We start from the raw sequence: 19,586 nt of genomic DNA, 5'->3' as shown, positions 1-19,586 counted from the left end.
CACTGGAAAAATGGCCAAAAAGGAAAAACTTCTGGTGGTCTGAAAACCAGGACAAGAAGGAGTTTCAGGAACAGAGTCACCAGCTGTGTCGACTGCTGCTGATAGATCAAGTGTGTTCAGGACGGAAAATGACTACTGATTTGAACCAAGTAGATGTCATTGTTTAATTTTTGGAAAAGGGTATTCATGGAATTGGGACAAGGTAAACTTGCTTTCTAGTCGATTCAAGAGAGAAATGGAAAATAGAGAAAATTTTCACAAGGTTTGTTTTGTTTTGTTTCTTCTTCTTTTTTTTTTAAGGCTCATTTCATGACTGTGAGATCAAGACCTGAGCTGAGGTCAAGAATTGGACACTTAACTGACTGAGGCACCCACACACCCCACGCAAGGAGTTTTCAGTAAAAAGACCAGAGGAATGAGATGGAACTAGGAGGAGTGAAATCTGGAGAGGATTTCCTTTGGGGATGGGAGCAATGACCCCTCCTTTATATGCTGATAGGATGATGTAACATAAATTGATACAAGAGGAGAGGAAATACTGAAGGTAGTGAGTTAGAATAGGGAGGTAGTGAGTGAAGGTACACATACTGCATACACACATTATATATAAAAACAGAAACCTACTCCCCATGCAGACAATGTCCTTATTCCTTGAGAGATTAAAAAAAAAAAAAAAAAAAAAAAAAAGAGGCCAGTATGGGCTACGTTTGCTGTAGGATTTTGGCCTCTCAGGTCCTGACAGACTTCTTTGCTCTCCAGTGCCTTCTGTCAGTAGTTTTGTGTATCCTATTTACATTCTCAATGGAAGAGTTAGAACAAAAGTTTCAAAGATATTCAGAAATAGATGAATTAATAAATGAACCCCCATGAACCCATCGTTTAGCTGCAATAATTGCCAACACTTTGGTATCTTCTGTCATCTGTAGTCCACCCTCTTTCCTCCTTTTCCTCTTAATTATATTGAAGCAAATTCTAGACAATATTCCCCATACGTAATGTTGCATGTATATATTTGAGCTTTATCTTTAAAGGATAGGGACTGTCTTTTTTAAAAAGTTGCCTTATTATCGCACACATACAAAATTAATTAATTCTTTATTTTAATCACATATTTAGTCAGTATTCATATTTGCATGGTTTTCTTGTTGCACCGGATCATTAAAAAAAATTTTTTTTAAAGATTTTGTATTTATTTATTTGAGACAGAGCAAGAGAGAGCATGAGCAGGGTGGGAAGGGGGCAGGAGACAAAGGGAGGAGGAGGAGCAGGTTCCCTGCTAAGCAGGGAACCCAACTTGGGGGTTGATCCCTGGACCCTAGGATCATGACCTGAGCCAAAGGCAGAAGCTTAACCGACTGAGCCACGAAGAAGTGCCCCACATTAGGCAATTTTGAATAACAGAGTATTCTCATTCACAAGACTGTTGTAGGCCGTATTTATTAACAGAGCAGAAGTATATGGTAATGAACCAAAGCTGGCCAGCAAGTCAGTGTTAAACACCTTTCTTCAGTGGGAGTTCTCATCCCTCCCACCCACAGTCAGGTGACAAATCAGGATTAGCAGGACGAGACCCACAACTGGGGAAGTGGGAGAATCACTCAGATTGGTACAGTTTCCTATATATGGTACAGTTTCCGTGGTCCCTCAAAGGACATAACTAATTACAAGATCACCATACTCAACAAAGGCCAGAGCTATAGTACTCCCTTATGGTATTTATAGTATATTTTTAGTTCCTCCCAGTCCAGATGCAGTTTACCAACTAGAGGTCATTTTTGTCATAAGCAGTGTTGCCTGGCAACATAGGTGATAGACCACCTTATGAGCTTGCTAAAGGAACAGCTAGGAAGTTACTGAACTTACGTTTTAACTGAAGATCAAATATGTGTGCATAATAGGAAAGGGTTTTATCTTTCAACAAAAACAGCCATTTGAGGGATAGTTGACATAAAAGTAACTATAGGTTTTTGTAGTGTACAGTTTGGTAAATTTTGACAGGTACACATCCATGAATCCATTACCACATTCAAGATAGTGACTACTTATACACATATCAACCTCAGACATTTTCTCAATCCTCTTTTATAATCTTTCTCTACATTTTACAACTACCCCACCCCATCCCCAATGACAATTAATAGTTCATTCCTTTTTATTGCTGAATACTATTCCATTTTGAGGATACACCACAATTTTTTGATCCAGTCACCCATTTGATGGCCATTTGAGTTGTTTTTAGTTGCGGCTATTACTTTTATTGTTGTTATTGTCAACGACAAGCAAAATGTATACTTCTATATTTCCTACTGCCTTTTTTTCATTAAAAAATTGTATTTACTTAAAAGCAGTCAGAGTTTGCTCCCCCCCTGCACTGCACCAGGCCAGGTTAGTGGTTATCGAAAATACCACCAGGACAGGGCTGTCTAAAGACACATTCGTTAGTGTGTTAACTATGCCAAAAGACACTATAGGGAAAACAAATCTTACACAGCCTTAAGTTTCAATTTTTTCTTTGAAAGGACTGAGTTGTATACAGGGGGTTAAATGCTTGATAGACAAGAAAAAAAACTGCTCGAGAACCAACTTATCATCATTGTCATCTTCCTCATCTCCCTGGTCTTCCTTCTTTGTCTTGTGTCTTTTCAGCTTGTATGACTCCCTTTTTTGCCATCTCAGGCTTCCCTTGCATGTAGTGTGCAGCAATATTCTTTTCATTTTTTCCCTCAGCTGAGTGGCCTTTTCGTGAGGCTGCTTGTCATCTGCAGCAGTGCTGCTCCTCATCCTTCCCTGTCTTCTCCGCAACGTCACCAATGGATAGGGCAGGATGTTCTCCTTTGATTTTTAGTCGATGCTCAGAACAGAACAAGGAAGAGGCAGAAGGAAGCCAGTTGGGTGCATTGGGATCCTTGAGCTTCTTTTTGGCTTCCCCCGTAGGGGCATATAAGTTTTACTTTCTCAGGTTGCACCCAGGCAACTTCAACTAATTTCAATAGTGAAGCATCTGCCTTTGGCTCAGGTCATGATCCCGAGGTCCTGGAATTGAGCCCCTCATTGGGCTCCCTGCCCAGCGGGGAGCCTGCTTCTCCCTCTCTCCCTGCTTGTGTTCCCTTTCTCGCTTTCTCTCTGTCAAATAAATAAATAAGATCTTGAAACAAAAAGTTTTCATTTCTCTTTCATAATGGGCTTTGTCCACCTTTGCCATGTCTTCAAATTTTGCTTTCTCTTTGGCATACATGGTTTTCCACCTCTCCAAGCGCTTCTAAGAAAACTCTTGAGAGGTTGACAGAAGCATCCAGGTTCTTGTTCTTGTGCTCCTCTCCACAAGTTTGCACAGATGAATGCATATGATGACATGTTGTTTCTCAGCTTCTTAGGACCTTCTCTGCCCGTGATTAAGTATTTTCCTTAGCGAGGCACAGAATGACCAATGCCCGCCTGGCTCTCACTTACCTCGGGGCCATCTTTGTGGAGCTTAGTGTACTGCAATGGCCATCTTACTGCATTTCTTTCTTTCTTTCTTTTTTTTCTTTTTAAAAGATTTTTATTTATTTATTTATTCATTTATTTGACAGAGAGAGAGAGAGATCACAAGCAGGCAGAGCAGCAGGCAGAGAGAGAGAGAGAGGAGGAAGCAGGCTACCTGCGGAGCAGAGAGCCCAGTGCGGGGCTGGATCCCAAGACCCTGGGATCATGACCTGAGCCGAAGGCAGAGGCTTTAACCCACTGAGCCACCAGGTGCCCCACTACTGCATTCTTAACTAGAATGTATCTATGGGGAAAATTCCACCTCATCAACTTTTTGATTTCAGCTAAGGAGGGATTGTACTGGAAGGAAGGATCGCATTAATGCTCAGTGATCTTCAGTTTCAGATGAGTGTCTTCTTGCCCATAGGAATGAATTGGTGACGTGGATTATGGTTCTTTCCTGGCCAGCAGAATTCCATTGCTCTACTTCAGTTGGGCTGGGCACCAGAGGCAAGAGGAGGAAGTGCCAGGGTCATCACTACTTGGTATGTACTGTGACTTCTTATCGAAGCTCCCCCTGGGACTTAAGGGGATGAAGCAGTAGTTAAACGTGGGGGGTGTGGCTCCCTAGATGCTACCTGCCAGGAAGGAGGGTGAAGGCTGAGGAGCCCTCTCAGCCTCTCACTTTTCCTACTTCCAGGACAACCAAACATTTCTAAGGGAGTTTCCTCACACAGAAACCCTGACTATACAATGCCCTTTGCAGCATCCCTGGCTGAGCTCCAAGCCGAGGCCAGCTGCCCCATCTGCCTGGATTACCTGAGAGACCCAGTGACCACTGACTGTGGGCACAATTTCTGTAGCTCCTGCATCCACCAGCGCAGGGAAGACCTACAGGACATCCTCCCCTGTCCCGTCTGCTTCCACCACTGTCCTGACAGGACCTTTAAGAGGAACGTGCAGTTAGGTCATGTGACCGATTTGGTCCAGCAGCTTCCCGCCAGGAGGAGCAAGAGGAGACTGCAGGAAGGGAAAGCCCTGTGTGAGCAGCACAGTCAGCCTCTGACCCTGTTCTGTGAGAAGGACCTGGAGCTGCTGTGTCCCCGGTGCAAGGTCTCCTCCGGCCACCTGGGCCACCCCCTGACACCCATCGAGCGAGCTGTGGCTGACCACAGGAAGAAGCTCAAAAGCTACATCGAGCCCTTGAAGAAGCAGGTTGAAGATGATGAGAGGGGCTTAGAAATGCAAGTCTCAGAATCATTTGGATTTCGAATGAAGATAAGAAATCAAAGGAGAAATTACACTCTGATTTTAAACAATTTAAGAGTTTTTTTAAAGATTTTGTTTATTTATTTATTTTTAAAGATTTTATTTATTTATTTGACAGACAGAGATCACAAGCAGGCAGAGAGGCAGGCAGAGAGAGGGGAGGAAGCAGGCTCCCTGCCCAGCAGAGAGCCCGATGTGGGACTCGATCCTAGGACCCCAAGATCATGACCCGAGCCGAAGGCAGAGGCCCCAAACCACTGAGCCACCCAGGCGCCCCTATTTATTTATTTATTTTGGAGAGAGAGAGAGAGAGAGAGAGTGTGTGAGCACGAGAGGGGAGAAGGTCAGCGGGAGAAGCAGACTCCCTGCTGAGCTGGGAGACTGATGTGGGACTCCATCCCGGGATTCCAGGATCATGACCTGAGCCGAAGGCAGTCAAATTTAAGAGTTTTCTTAAAGAGCGGCTCCTGGGTAGCTCAGTGGATTGAGCCTCTGCCTTGGGCTCAGGTCATGATCTCAGGGTCCTGGGATGGATCCCTGCATGGGGCTCTCTGCACAACGAGGAGCCCGCTTCCCTTTCTCTCTCTCTCTGCCTCTCTACTTGTGATCTCTGTCAAATAAATAAAAACTTAAAAAAAAAAAAAGGGTTTTCTTAAAGAGAAGAATTAAAATTACAGATTGAAGAGAAAGCCATTCAAAAGAAACTGAAACTGAATGAGAACAAAGTAAAATTCTCACAGCATGTGAGCATTCTAAAAGGCCCCTGTTTGAAATAAAAGCAGATAGGTGTGTAGTCAGAACAGGAGTTGCTCCCAGGTTTTGAAACTATCTATAATTGGGGCACCTGGGGGGCCCAGTTGGTTAAGCATCTGCCTTCAGCTTAGGTCATGATTCCAGGGTCATTGGATGGAGCCTTGTGTCAGGCTCCTTGCTGGGAGCCTACTTCTCCCTTCCATGCCCCCCTCCTCTCTTGTGCTCAATCCCTCTCTCTTTCAAATAAATAATCTCTTAGAAAAAAGAAAGTACCTATAACGGGCACGAAAACCTAAATGAACCAGCCTTCTTTTCATATGAATTCAAGAAAAAATATATTGGTTCTCCTAAATAATATTTTAACCTACAGAAAATTACCAATCTGTTTAAGGCCAGTTTGACCCTAAATATTGAAATTGCTCACCCCAGTATTAGTATCTCAGAAGACAGAAAAAGTGCAACATTAGGAGAGGTGAAAACAAACTTTTCTTACAATCTCAGCAACTTTACTTTTTTACCAGCTGTCCTGAATCTCCAGAGGGTTGTTTCTGGCAGGCATTATTGGCAGGTGGAAGTAAGAGGAAATGGTCAATGGGTTGTAGCTGTCTGTAGGAATCTTTTCCCAGAAATGCAGTGACTTCCCCGTCCCCAAATGATGGATGCTAGTAAATCCAGTTCTGTCTGGTCCAATAAAGTCCAGGCGGATTGACATTTTTCTGGACTACGAGTTGGGGAAGGTTTAATTTGAGTAACAGTTCTCATATCTATACTTAACACTGATACATTTAGGGAAGAATTTAGGGCTTATGTCTTTTTTTTTTTTTTTTTAAATTTAGGGCTTATTTCTATATTGGACCTACTTCAGACCTTACAGTATAGTAACTCATGAATAAAGAAATACCTGGGGACATTCGCAGGTTGATATTTTTCTTTCTGTTATTCACACATGCCACTTGGAATGTTAATTATATAACTACTAATTGTTGGAATGATATGATCCCAAGAATTATGGTAATTTGGGCTTCGGTTGCATGTGGGTTTTACCTTTTTAAAAGTGTTCTATATTCACAGGAAATTGCAAAGATAGTGCAGTGTGTTGTTAATACCTAAAAGATAATCATCTCTCAGTGCCTCTCTCTTTCAGTAACTACGATGTATTACTTAGCACGAATACTTCATATAAATGGTGCAGGAAAGAAATGCAAAGTGCTTTTGTAATCCCAAAATCAAATATATAAAAATTACAGGTTTTGGGATGCGTGGCTGACTCAGTCCACAGTGCATGTGACTTGATCTCGAGGTTGTGAGTTCGAAGCTCAAGTTGAGGATAGAGTTTACTTAATAAAAAAAATTTTTACATTATCTTTTCAAATTTTCATAAGTGCATTTGCAACATTTATAATTTTACTATGTATTCTTCATTTCTAGAAATTTACCAGTTGATTGGATCAGTATTAAATTCTATGCTTTACAATATATTGAAGAAAATGGTCTTCTACTTTTGGTATTGTTAGATTTGGAAAAGCCTATTTTTTAATTTTACTTTATGTTACGTTATGTTATGTTATGTCATGTCATGTTATTTTACTTTATTTTTTTGAGAAGCCCATTTAATGCCAGAAGGTTTTAGAGCACTTTTGCAGAACCCGGTGTGTATAGACCTTATCTTACTAATTAGTGGCCAGGATTACAACCTAAGCAAATTTAGAAATACTCTTAAGGTACAAAAGTACAACAGTCAGTTTTTCATTTTGTCTTTGTTTATACAAAGTATTTACAGAATTCTGTTTATTTTGCCTTGTCTTGCATTTTTGAAAACCAGGTTTATATATAACCTCAAAACACCACATACTTGTGTTATATTACATTATGTTAAACTGTCAGTTTAGAAAATACTTATATTTGGAATCCTATATGTGTATTCTTTATAAATCTTGGTAATAAAGAGTTTTATTTTGTGGGGGGCCTGGGTGGCTCAGTCTGTTGGGCGTGGGACTCTTGATTTAGGCTTGGTTAGTGAGCTCAGGTGGGATGGAGCTCCCTTTCTGGCTCTGTGGTCAACATAGCATCTACTTGTCCTTTGGGGCCCCTCCCCCCACACTCTCTCTCTTCAAAAGAGAGAAGATCTGTGAAAAAATTTCATTTTATATATTTGTAGTTTATGTCTATAATTTGAGGAAGATGCTCAGGAGAGTTTTTGGAACCCCTTTCTCTTCTTTTTTTTTTTTTTTTAAAGATTTTATTTATTTGACAGAAAGAGACAGCAGGAGAGGGAACACAAGCAGGGGGAGTAGGAGAGGGGAGAGGGAGAGGCAGGTTGCCCACTGAGCAGGGAGCCCAATGCAGGTCTCTATCCCAGAACCCTGGGACCATGACCTGAGCCAAAGTTGCTTAACAACTGAAGCACTCAGGTGCCCCTGGATCCTTTTTGATGAGGTAGGAGGAAACCCTACATTGATCAGGACAGTGTGTAGTGCTTACCTCAGCCACTTGGCAAGATAAAACATCCTACTTTCATGTAAAGTGTGGATCTGAAGGGCACTGCTCTAGTACTTCACCCATCAATTTAACTATTATGCCACAATGGACGAGGTATACTATCTGTTCAACTGTCCCACCACTTGTATAGTTGGTCACAGCCCAGACAGCTTCCTTTTGTGTCTTAAAGTCTGCCTTAGAGAGAACACCAACGAGGAACGGGACTAATCCGTGATTCACAACTTGCTGTATCTGGTCCTGGAGGCCAGCTGTGATGTTTAACATTGTCCACGTGGCTTCCTTCTGAATATTAGTTTTGGGGTTTGTTAGCAGGCTGGGAAAGATAGCAAGCACTCCTGCGTCTATTACAACCTGAGTCTGTTCATCTGTACCAGTGACAATATTTCCTATGGCTCTTAGCGCAGGAGTCACAATGGGCAATTCTGTAGCTCCTAGAAGCTTCACAAGCTGGGCCACAACTCCTGTTTTCACGACCATTTCAATCCGTTTGTTTGGACCATCCGTCAGGTAGGAGATGGCCCAGCAGGTATCTGCCAAGACCTCTGGATCATCGTGATGCAGGAGACAAACTAAGTTAGGAAGAATCTGCTCGACGGCATCTAGCGGGGGTGCGGGGTTCTTGTTGCAACAAAGGTTTGAAAGTGTCCAAGTCAGGTTACGTAAGTAGCCACATGTTAACGATGGCATATCAGGAACCCCGAGGAGAGCCAGAAGCGGATCAACCGCACCGTACTTGATAACCAAGTCTCGAAAAATGGAACCGTCCCCTGCAATGTTTCCTAGAACCCACACAGCCTGTTCGCTGATGTGGGCGTGGGAAGATGCCAACAGGGAAATGAACGCTGGGATCGCGCCTCCATCGACCACAGCTTTGGTCTGTTCGGAGGTCCTGGAAGCAATGTTGGTGAGAGCCCAAGCGGAATCAAACTGAATGGGACCACAATCAGTTCTGCCCAAGAAGGACACAAATTTTGGAATCAAACCAGCCCGAATTATGTTGTCTATGGGGGGCTGCTTTTCCTGAGAAAGCAGTTTCCTAGCAGCTTGAGTAGCCTGGAGCTGGCTTTCTAATTGTTGCTATTTATGCCCTTGACAATGTCATCAACTGACCAATTTACAGTGCCCTGGTTGTTGTGGTTTTCCTGCAGTGGAGAGGTAGCATCATCGGGAAACGAGCTTATGTTTCTCCTTTTCAGCATCTGGTCATCCTTCTTCGCTTTCCTCAGCTCCACATTAACTTCTATTCGACGCCGCCTCATTTCTGTACTGTCTTTCCCCTTGTTCTTGAATCTGTTAAGGCGGGCAGCTGGTGAATTAGCATTCTTGTTGGTGGACATGGTTATGAGACAAAGGGAGAAAGACGGCCGGCTCAGGCTTCCACGGGAGGCGGTCCGGGACGCGCAGGCTGCAGGTCAGCTGCCCTCAAAACGTCCACCACGGATCACCCCAAAGACGGTGTGAGAATAGGTGATTTGATTTAAGAACTGATATCTTTGTATCCTCTTCAGACTGCAACCTCAAAACAAATGGCTATCAGGATTTATTACTCGGTTGACCCTTTTTCAGTGATTTCGTAAGTGATCTGGCAGCAAAGTCACTTGAATACTAGTCTGTGTTTATTTACTTTCCGTTGCTTATTCATTCTGTTCTTGACATTGAGATTGACAAGAATCAGCTGTGACTCTATACCAGTTTTTGGCTTGCCAGGGCTCATGATTCCCCCATTAAAATTCTGTGGTTTTAAAGGGGGATAGTAAGGAGGAGGGCATAAACGCAGAGGCCCTAAGCAAGATGGTGAGAAGACGCAGTGACATAGTTTCAAGCTAATGCCCATGGGACTTGCTTGATTGGTTGGGGTTAAGGAGTTAGAGGATTCAAACATGCTTCCAAGGATTTCTGCATTTGCTATTAGTCCAATGGAGGGTCCGCTACTGAGATGTGGAGATGAATAGTTTTCTGATGTAGCAGAGGAGCTTGGTGGTAAATCAAGTGACATTGTTTAAAAAATACTTTTATTTATTTATTTGACAGGCAGAGTCACAAGTAGGCAGAGTGCCTGGAAAAGAGAGAGGAGGAAGCAGGCTCCCCCCCTGAGCAGAGAGCCCGATGCAGGGCTCGATCCCAAGACCTTGGGATTACAACCTGAGTCGAAGGCAGAGGCTTTAACCCACTGAGCCACCCAGGCACCCCTGTTTTCACATTTGAGGGCAAATATTTTTAAAGACCCTAGGCAGGGCAGAGTGTGAGTGGCCGGAGCCAAGGCAGTGGGGATTGCTGTTCTCTAGTCCTGTATTTCCAGCTCCTATGATGGTGCCTGGTTACTAATAATTGCTCAATAAATATCTGAGGTATTTGTTTTTATTTATTTATTTCACATAATCTTTATGGCCAATGTGGGGCTCGAACACGACCCCGAGATCAAGGGGTCTACCAACTGAGCTAGCCAGGAACCGCTACTTGTGGTATTTGTCAAATAATTAGTTAATTATGGAATATATAAATCTCATACACCAAAATGGTACATTGCACACCTTACTAATTGATTTTGTCTTCCTGGTGTGACTTAGTCCCACATTTCCTCCTCCTTACTATAAGGGTTGATTCAGCTCTTAGCTGTCATTACAACAAAGAAACAGTAAAATCAGGGTGCCTGGGTGGCTCAGTTGTTAAGCGCCTGCCTTCGGCTCTGGTCATGATCCCAGTGTCCTGGGATCAAGTCGCACGTCGGGCTCCCTGCTCTGTGGGGAGTCTGCTTCTCCCTCTCCCGCTCCCCCTGCTTGTGTTCCGTCTCTCACTGTCTCTCTCTCGCTCTATCAAATAAATAAATACAATTAAAAAAAATAAACATGGGGCGCCTGGGTTTATGGCTCAGTGGGTTAAGCATCTGTCTTCGGCTCAGGTCATGATCTCAGAGTCCTGGAATGGAGCCCCGCATCAGGCTCTCTGCTCAGCAAGGAGCCTGCTTTCCCCTCTCTCTCTGCCTACCTCTCTGCCTACTTGTGATCTCTGTCAAATAAATAAATAAAATCTTAAAAAAAATTAACAGTAAAATTGTCACTTCTCTGCCAACCACTACCACCTCCCATCTCCAGGATAGATCTTATTTATCCAAAAGAGAATGTATTTACCATGTGAGGAAAAAAAAAAAACCCGTATTCATGAATACATATAAAAACATAATTCTTGGGAGTAATATGTAAAATCCACATGATGCACTGAGGAGAGGACCTGACATCACACATTTAGTATTCCTGCCTAAAATGCTTAACCTACACCTGAAGAATTCATCAGACAGTTCCAACTATGGGATGGTTCACAAATTTGAATTCTTCAAAAGTGTCAATATTACGAAAGATAAAGAAGAACTGAAGAACTCTTCCCAATCAAAGGAGAATAAAAACGGCAACTAAATGGAATTTGTGATCCTATATTGGGTCCTCGATCAGGGAAAAATATCTGTACAGAGCATTATTGGGACAACTCAGGAAATGTGAATAGGGACTCTATATTCGATTATGATTTAACAGATGGGATCAGTGCTAAATTTCTTACATGGTAACTGCACTCTGGTTGGCCAGGAGCACATCCTTATTCTTAGCACATAATCTATTGAAGCGTTTGTCTTCTCCAATGGTTCATAAAAGAAAAATAAAGCTCTGAATAAACAGAATGATAAAGGAGTGGGGCAAAATAAAAACAGGCCCATTTACAGGAAGAATATACTATGGTCACTAGACTCCTCTTGTAACATTTCTGTGGGTAGAAATCATCCAAAAATGAAAACTATCGGGATGCTTGGGTGGCTCAGTCAGTTAAGCGTCTGCTTTCAGCTCAGGTCATGATCCCAGGGTGCTGGGGTAGAGTCCTGTATCAGCCTCCTTGCTCAGCGGGGAGCTTGCTTCTGCCTGCTGTTCCCCCTCCTTGTGCTCTCCCTCTGACAAATAAAGAAATAAAATCTTAAAGAAAAAAAGACAAAATTAAAAATATTTTAGGAGTGAAAAAAATCCCAATCTTCCCTTTAACATGGGAAATACTTTCTTTTCAAAGACAACTGTAAAGGACAGGTAGGATATTAGGAATTAGCACAGTGGCATATATAATATCTGTGCATTGCTATGTCTTGAAAACCACATGCCATACACCTTATTTCTTCTGTGTTCATGTTGAGATTTTTGGTTTTTAGAATTTTTAAAAAAGATTTTATTTATCTAATTGACAGAGAGAGACACAGCGAGAGAGGAAACACAAGCAGGGGGAATGGGAGAGGGAGAAGCAGGCTTCCTGCTGAGCAGGGAGCCTAATGCCGGGCTTAATCCTAGGACCCTGATATCATGACCTGAGCTGAAGGCAGATGCTTAACGACTGGGCCACCCAGGTGCCCTGGGTTTTTTAAATTTTTTCAAATTATTTATTTATTTATTTGAAAGAGAGAGAGAGAGAGCATGAGCAAGTGGGAGGGGAGGAAGGAGAGGGAGAAGCAGGCTCCTGGCTCATCAGGGAGCCTTTTTTTTTTTTTTTAAAGATTTTATTTATTCATTCGACAGAGAGAGATCACAAGCAGGCAGAGAGAGAAAGGAGGAAGCAGGCTCCCCGCTGAGCAGAGAGCCCGATGCGGGACTCCATCCCAGGACCCTGAGATCATGACCTGAGCGGAAGGCAGCAGCTTAACCCACTGAGCCACCCAGGAGCCCTCATCAGGGAGCCTTATGCAGGGCTTGATCCCAGCTCTGAGCTGAAGGTAGATGCTTAATGGACTAAACCACCCAGGTGCCTGAGACTTCTGTTTTAGTGACAAATAACAACCTGGTTTCCATAAAACCTAAAATTATTGGTTTTCCATTCTTGCTTATAGTTTTGAATATTCTATTGGTGTGTAAAGTTGGTAGCAATTTAGAAAATTGCAGTGAAATAGTTTTTGGCTGTATGAGTGCCTAAATAAGCACGCATAATATTTAATACTTTAAAAAGGATAAACAAAAGCAAAACAAACAAGTGGGACTATGTCCAACTAAAAGAAAGCTTCTGTATGGCAAAGGAAACAACAAAATGAAAGGCAACCTATCGAATGGGAGAAAACATTTGCAAATCATATATCTGTTAAGGAGTTAATATCTAAAATATATAATGAAGTCACAAACTCAATCTGATTTTGGGCAGAGGAACTGAATAGACATGTTTCAAAGAAGATATCCAAATGGACAACAGGTACATGAAAAAATGCTCAACATCAGTAATCATCAGGGAAATGCAAATTGAAACCACAGTGAGATGGGGGCATCTGGGCAGCTCAGTTGGTTAGTGTCCAACTCTTGGTTTCCTCTCAGGTTGAGGTCTCAGCGTAGAGACTGATCCCCGAGACAGGCTCCTCACCCAACCCAGAGTCTGCTTAAGAATTTCCCTCCCTCTTCCTCTCCTCTGCACTTTCTCTCAAATAGATAAATAAATCTTTAAACAAACAAACCACAATGAGGTATCACCTCACACCTGTTAGCATGGTTATCAAGAAGACAAAAAGTGTTGGTAAGGATGTGGAGTAAAGGGAACTATGTGCACTATTGGTGGGAAGGTAAATTGGCTTTAGCCACCGTGGAAAACAGTATGGAGGTTCTTCCCCAAATTAAAAATAGATCTATGTGATCTAGTCATTAAATTCCTGCGTATTTATCTGAAGGAAATGAAATCACATTCTTTTTTTTTTTTTAAGATTTTTTTTAAGATTTTATTTATTTATTTGACAGAGAGAGATTACAAGTAGGCAGAGAGGCAGGCAGAGAGAGAGAGGAGGAAGCAGGCTCCCTGCTGAGCAGAGAGCCCGATGCAGGACTCCATCCCAGGACCCTGAGATCATGACCTGAGCCGAAGGCAGCAGCTTAACCCACTGAGCCACCCAGGCGCCCATGAAATCACATTCTTGAGGAGACATCTGCACTCCCACTTCCATTGTAGCATGATTTACAACAGCCGACACATGGAAAGAACTTAAGTGTCCATTAACAGGTAAACAGATAAAGAAAATGTGATATGTATGTATATATATATATATATATGTAAACACACACACACACACACACACACAATGAAATATTCAGCCAACAAAGGGGAAGGAAATCCTGTCATTTGCAACAACATGGTTAGATTTTGAGGGTATTATGCTTAATGAAATATGTCAGACAGGGAGCACCTGGGTGGCTCAGTAGGTTAAGTGTCTGCCTTTGGCTTGGGTCATGATCCTAGGCTCCTGAGATCGAGCCTGACTTTGGGCTGCCTGCTGAGCAGGGAGCCTGCCATCTCCCTCTTCCTCTTCCTCTGCCCCTCCTGTCCCCACCTATGCTCTCTCTGTCAAATAAATAAAATCTTTAAAAAAAATAAAACGAAATATGTCAGACAAAGACAAATATTGCATGATCTCACTTATTTGTGGAATCTAAACAAAGCAATACAAAACAAAACAAAACAAAAACCCCTCTAGTTACAGACAATAGATTGGCAATTGCTAGAAGTGGGAGGGGTGGGCAAAATGGATAAATGTGATCAACAGGTATACTGGGACGCCTGGGTGGCTCAGCTGGTTAAGCTGCTGCCTTCGGCTCAGGTCATGATCCCAGCGTCCTGGGATGGAGTCCCACATTGGGCTCCTTGCTCAGCAGGGAGCCTGCTTCTGCCTCTGCCTCTGCCTACCACTCTGTCTGCTTGTGCTCACTCTTGCTCCTCTCTCTCTGACAAATAAATAAATAATCTCAAAAAAAAAAAAAAAAGGTACAAACTTCCAGTTATAGGATAAACAAGTCCTGGGGATAATATATAGTAAGATGACTATAGTTAACTGTATTTTTTTTTAAAGATTTTATTTATTTATTTGACAGAGAGAGAGATCACAAGTAGGCAGAGAGGCAGGCAGAGAGAGAGAGAGAGAGAGGAGGGGAAGCAGGCTCCCTGCTGAGCAGAGAGCCTGATTCGGGGCTTGATCTCAGGACCCTGAGATCATGACCTGAGCCGAAGGCAGAGGCTTAACCCAATGAGCCACCCAGGTGCCCCATATAGTTAACTGTATTGTATATTTGAAAGTTAATAAAGCAGTAAATCTGAAAAGCTCTCATCTCACATACATTTGTAACCATGTGTACTGATGGATGTTGACTAAAACTTACTGTGGTAATCACAGCAATATATAAATATATCAAATCATTACGTTGTATACTGAAAATGAGTACAATATTACATACCAATTATATCTCCATAAAAAAATATAAAAAGCACAAGTCTAAGTTTAAAAACAAAAGCAAACCCATGAAATAACATATATAAGATCATCCCATCTCATTTATATGCATATACATATATACATATACATACATATAATGCAGATATATACATATAATACATATAATATAGATACATACATATAATATAGAAATATAGTTACATATTTAAATGTATAAAAACAAAAGATAGGGGGCCTGGCTGGCTCAGTCAGAGGAATATATGACTCTTGATCTTAAGATTATGAATTCAAGTTCACTTTGGGTTTAGAGTTTACTAAAAATAATAAAAGTAAAAAAAATGCAGAAACATACAGGAAAGATAATAGGAGCTAACACTGGGGAAGATGACACAATATTGTTTTAATCTTATACATTTCTGTATCATTTGAGTTTTTAAATATGCATACTTCAGTCTATGGTAAATTAAAAAAAATTTTTTTAAAGGTATTAGATTAACAAACTGACTTCCCACTCCATATGTATAGGATATCATTTCCACAGTTTTTGGTGCTCAGGAGAATGTTACTGAAACTCATTTAATTTTCTTGGTTGCTTCATTTTCGTTTGGTTGGTTGTGTGGGGGAACTTGCCAGCTCATTATATATGGTAATTCAGGAAAGGCTGATCTCTTAACTTTTAGTTTTCCCCTTTATCTTCATCTTCGGCTCACAGTCTCTCCCACCCAGGCACTCACACCAGTATACTTGATAAACAATTTTAAATATGTATGCATCCTGGTGAAATACAAAGTATTAATTTGTGTCACTATGGCTGCTTGGTGGCTACTGATTTTTACGGCTATGCTTGGTTTATCTATACATATCATTTAGGAATCATCCACGTATATTGTGGGGAGAGGCTTTTTTTAAAAAATATTTTATTTATTTATTTGACAGGCAGAGATCACAAGTAGGCAGAGAGGCAGGCAGAGAGAGAGGGGGAAGCAGGCTCCCCACCGAGCAGGGAGCCCAATGCAGGACTCAATCCCAGGACCCTGAGATCATGACCTGAGCCGAAGGCAGAGGCTTAACCCACTGAGCCACCCAGGCGCCCCAGGGAGAGGCTTTTTAAAAATTACTGAAATACAGGCCTATTAATGATTTTCTTTTTTTAGAGATTTTATTTTTAAGTGATCTCTACACCCCAAGTGGGGCTTGAATCCACAACTCTGAGACCAAGAGTTGTGCACTCCGCCAACTGAGTCAGCCAGGTGCCCCTAGGCCTATTATTTGTTTTTACAGTACAAAACATAAAATATATTTTGTTGTCTATGATCTATCAGTATTCACGAATGACAATGTTTCATTTTAAGTGGCCGATTTAATCATTTTTCCTGGTTTAGCAGCATAATACGGTTAAACCACAAGCAATGAATTCCTGCTGATTTCTAACATACAGAATCCTGTGTTCGAATGCAGAAAACGATCTATTTTCCCTACAAAATTATTTTAGAAGCACTTTCTATTCATTTTCCATACTAACCCTTGGAGCACTGACATGAGAGACACAGTCAAATGTAGAATGCCTATATGGGTGGTGATGGAGTGATTGTTAAGAAAGGACACAGGTCACTGGCCCCTGGGTGGCTGAGTTGGTTGACCATCTGCCTTCCGCTCAGGTCAAGGTTCCAGTGTTCTGAGGTCCAGCCCAGCATTAGGCTCCCTGCTCAGTGGGTCGCCTGTTTCTTCTTCTCCCTCTGACTTTCCCCCTGCTTGTGCTTTCTCTCGCTCTCTCTCTCTCTCAAATAAATAAATAAAATCTTAAAAAACAAACAAAAAAAGGACACAGGTCTCTCGAAACAGGAGGCGGGGTAGGGTGCAGGCTGTAACCTCAGGCTTATGCTCCTTGGGAAGGAAATGCACCCCCAGGGGGCTCCACTGGAAGTCCCGTCATTGCCCCTGTGGGTAGGGGTTGGGGCAGGATACATGGTAGCTGTGCTCTAGGATTCTGAGTTAGCCTTGACTGGGTTCTCACCCCTCTCCATCTCTTAACCTCTCTGGTCCTCAATGTTCCCATCTTTAAATTGGGAACCATAACTGCTGTAAGGGTTATGTGAGATTCAGAAACGTGTTTGGTTTGAGCAAGGACACATGTCATTTATTTCAGGTCACAGGCTGGGCCTCCTCCAGCGGCCGCCATTCCCAGAGCAGCTTCTCTCCCTGCCTCTGCCTCACGGCCCACTATGGGGAACCGTAGTCACTGTGTGGAGGAAGTCCCTATGATTCCATTCACTTTAGGAGAGGGCTAGCCACCCACCACCCAGCAAAGACCCATGAGCTTCGGACTTACTCCCCCAGGCAGCTGTGAGAAATGTGGAGGGGCGGGATGCCCTGTGGGAAGTGCTGGGTGGAGGTGCTGGCCTCAGACCAGGGCAAGCGCATGCTGCCAGACAAGGACTTGGTTGTTTACTGGAACAACGGAAGCAATTACCCACATAGGGACTAATGGGGCTGGCTTTCTCACCTTGGCTCCGCTTATGAAAAAGGCAGTTTCGGCCACAAGAGCGTCCAAGGCACAGGCTCAGACTCTGAGGGTTCTCAGGAGCTGCAGACCCGAAACCTGCTCCTGCAGGATGCTCCCCAGTCCTCGTGCTGCACAGTGCTGGACGACGTACTGCGAGGACAGGGTGCCACTCAGCACCTGAATTACATGCCTGGGTGGGGGGGGGGTGGCAGGCGGGGGAAATGAACTGGCCTCATTAATCTTTCAGATTCGGTTTCCTCATCAGCCAAAATGGGATTGGGGAGGACTGCAAAGGCACAAGTGAGATTATGCGTGTTAACACAGCCCTCTCCACCTGGTCTGATTCAATCACGGAAGATGCCCTCCCCACCAAACAGCACCTTGAAACTGCCTCACCCGTACCCTGGCCCCACCGTTCCTCTGTGGGGGAGGAGCGAGCAGACTGATGGGCGGGTCCCTAATAGCTCCACCCACCAAGCGGTGTATATATAGGGTGGTCACACACCGTTATGGGCAGTGGCTTCTTATGTGCAGTGGTTTCCGCCGCCCCTGAGTGTGAGCTTCTTGGGTGCAAGCCTCACAGACCCGTCCAGAGTCGCCTGTCCCAGGTAAGCAGGGAGTTGGGACAATGTAGGGACTGGGAGAGAGGGCTGGAGAGTGTGGTACGAGCTGTAGTCCCCTGAGCTCCTGCTCCTGCAGGGCCAGAAATCGCACCCTGCAAGGGAATCTCATCTTGGGTTTGGTTTCTTTTAACTGACTGAGCCACCCAGGCCTCCCTTGTTTTGGTTTCTCTTAAAAGACATTCCATTTCTTATGGTTACCAGTCCCTCAGTGAGCCTTGTCCTAAGTCACCTAAAAATACTGATAGTTCTTACGTTGTCTTATCCTAGAAGCAGAAAACAGGAAGACAACTATCTGTGTATGACAAAGCTCCCAGAGGGGCTGATCTGAAGCAGCATGTAGAATCCTCTTGCCGGAGGTCTCAGTGAGGGGCAGATTACCCGCAGGTGGGGAGTGGAGGGAATAGTGCTATGAGGCCAAGATCTCTGGTGCTCAGGTCCTGTGCAAGCTTGATCTTCCTTAATCTAAACACCTGCCTGCTTACAGATGCTCAGAGGGTATAAACGAGTTGCCCAAAGACACTCAGTTTTTAAGGGAGACCCAGAAACCTGGACAAGTTTAGTCTTTCAACAGCTTTAGCCAAGGATTGAGGAGATACTTGGTGATACAGTCATGGTGGTCATAGCATGGAGGTTATGGTTCTGTAGGGAAAGCAGATCTCCAGGACCTGTGTGAATTTACAACAGTCATGGACTCATAAGGCAAATTCATGATACTATCCTTACTGTTTTGTGACACCGTGTTAGGAGAGGTGACCCATCACAGAGTCAGGAAGGTCGGATCAAGAGGAAGTGACAAATGAATGAAGAGCTGGTGGCCGCATAGGAGACAACTAAGGGTTCTGCAGGTACAAGGGTGGTGAGGCCAGAGGGAGTTCATCCTGCTGGAAAAGGGAAGACAGGTGACAGCTGTGGAGAGCTTGGTGGTTGGAGAAGCTGGAGCTGAGGGGAAGGATGTGGCCCTCCAGATGGGAGGGTCCTCCTGTGGGAGAGGGTAATGATTAGATCCAAATGCATGGACAGCAGATGCATGGAGGCCCAAATGGGTGCTGGACTCAGTCAGAGATAGGTTCTGAGGGTCTTGAGTATGGAAAGTCTGGGGTATCATTAGTTGCCATTGGTCACTTTCTATGTGACCAAGGAACATTTTGTTGAAGGAGGTTTGTTTCCTCCTTCTCTGTAAATGCTCTTTGACTTATAAAAGATCTCGTGGTCTCCTTCTGGCTCCACTACCCTCTGTTTGAAGTCTTTCAAA

General features: G+C 43.3%; 1 protein-coding gene and 2 pseudogenes across 1 annotated transcript; 1 reads left to right on the top strand and 2 right to left on the bottom strand.

The window, feature by feature from the left end:
- Positions 1–2,493: 2,493 nt before the first annotated feature.
- Positions 2,494–3,461, bottom strand: LOC122890308 (annotated as a pseudogene).
- A 757-nt stretch (positions 3,462–4,218) lies between these two features.
- Positions 4,219–7,961, top strand: LOC122890307 (putative tripartite motif-containing protein 61). Its single transcript, XM_044225969.1, has 2 exons — positions 4,219–4,709; positions 7,928–7,961. The coding sequence occupies exons 1-2, from the start codon at positions 4,219–4,221 to the stop codon at positions 7,959–7,961; spliced, it is 525 nt and encodes a 174-aa protein (XP_044081904.1).
- A 40-nt stretch (positions 7,962–8,001) lies between these two features.
- Positions 8,002–9,438, bottom strand: LOC122890306 (annotated as a pseudogene).
- Between the last annotated feature and the right edge of the window lie 10,148 nt (positions 9,439–19,586).

Source organism: Neovison vison, chromosome 11, assembly GCF_020171115.1.
Source record: "Neovison vison isolate M4711 chromosome 11, ASM_NN_V1, whole genome shotgun sequence".
NCBI classification, from domain to species: Eukaryota; Metazoa; Chordata; class Mammalia; order Carnivora; family Mustelidae; genus Neogale; species Neogale vison.
Note: the sequence above shows the minus strand (reverse complement) of the source record. Positions and strands in the feature narration are given on the sequence as shown.

Excerpts from the sequence above, each read along its gene's own strand:
- LOC122890307 (XM_044225969.1), top strand. The coding sequence starts at position 4,219 with ATGCCCTTTGCAGCATCCCTGGCTGAGCTCCAAGCCGAGGCCAGCTGC. Across the intron at positions 4,710-7,927 it reads GATGAGAGGGGCTTAGAAAT|GAGGAAACCCTACATTGATC; the intron begins GCAAGTCTCAGA and ends TTGATGAGGTAG.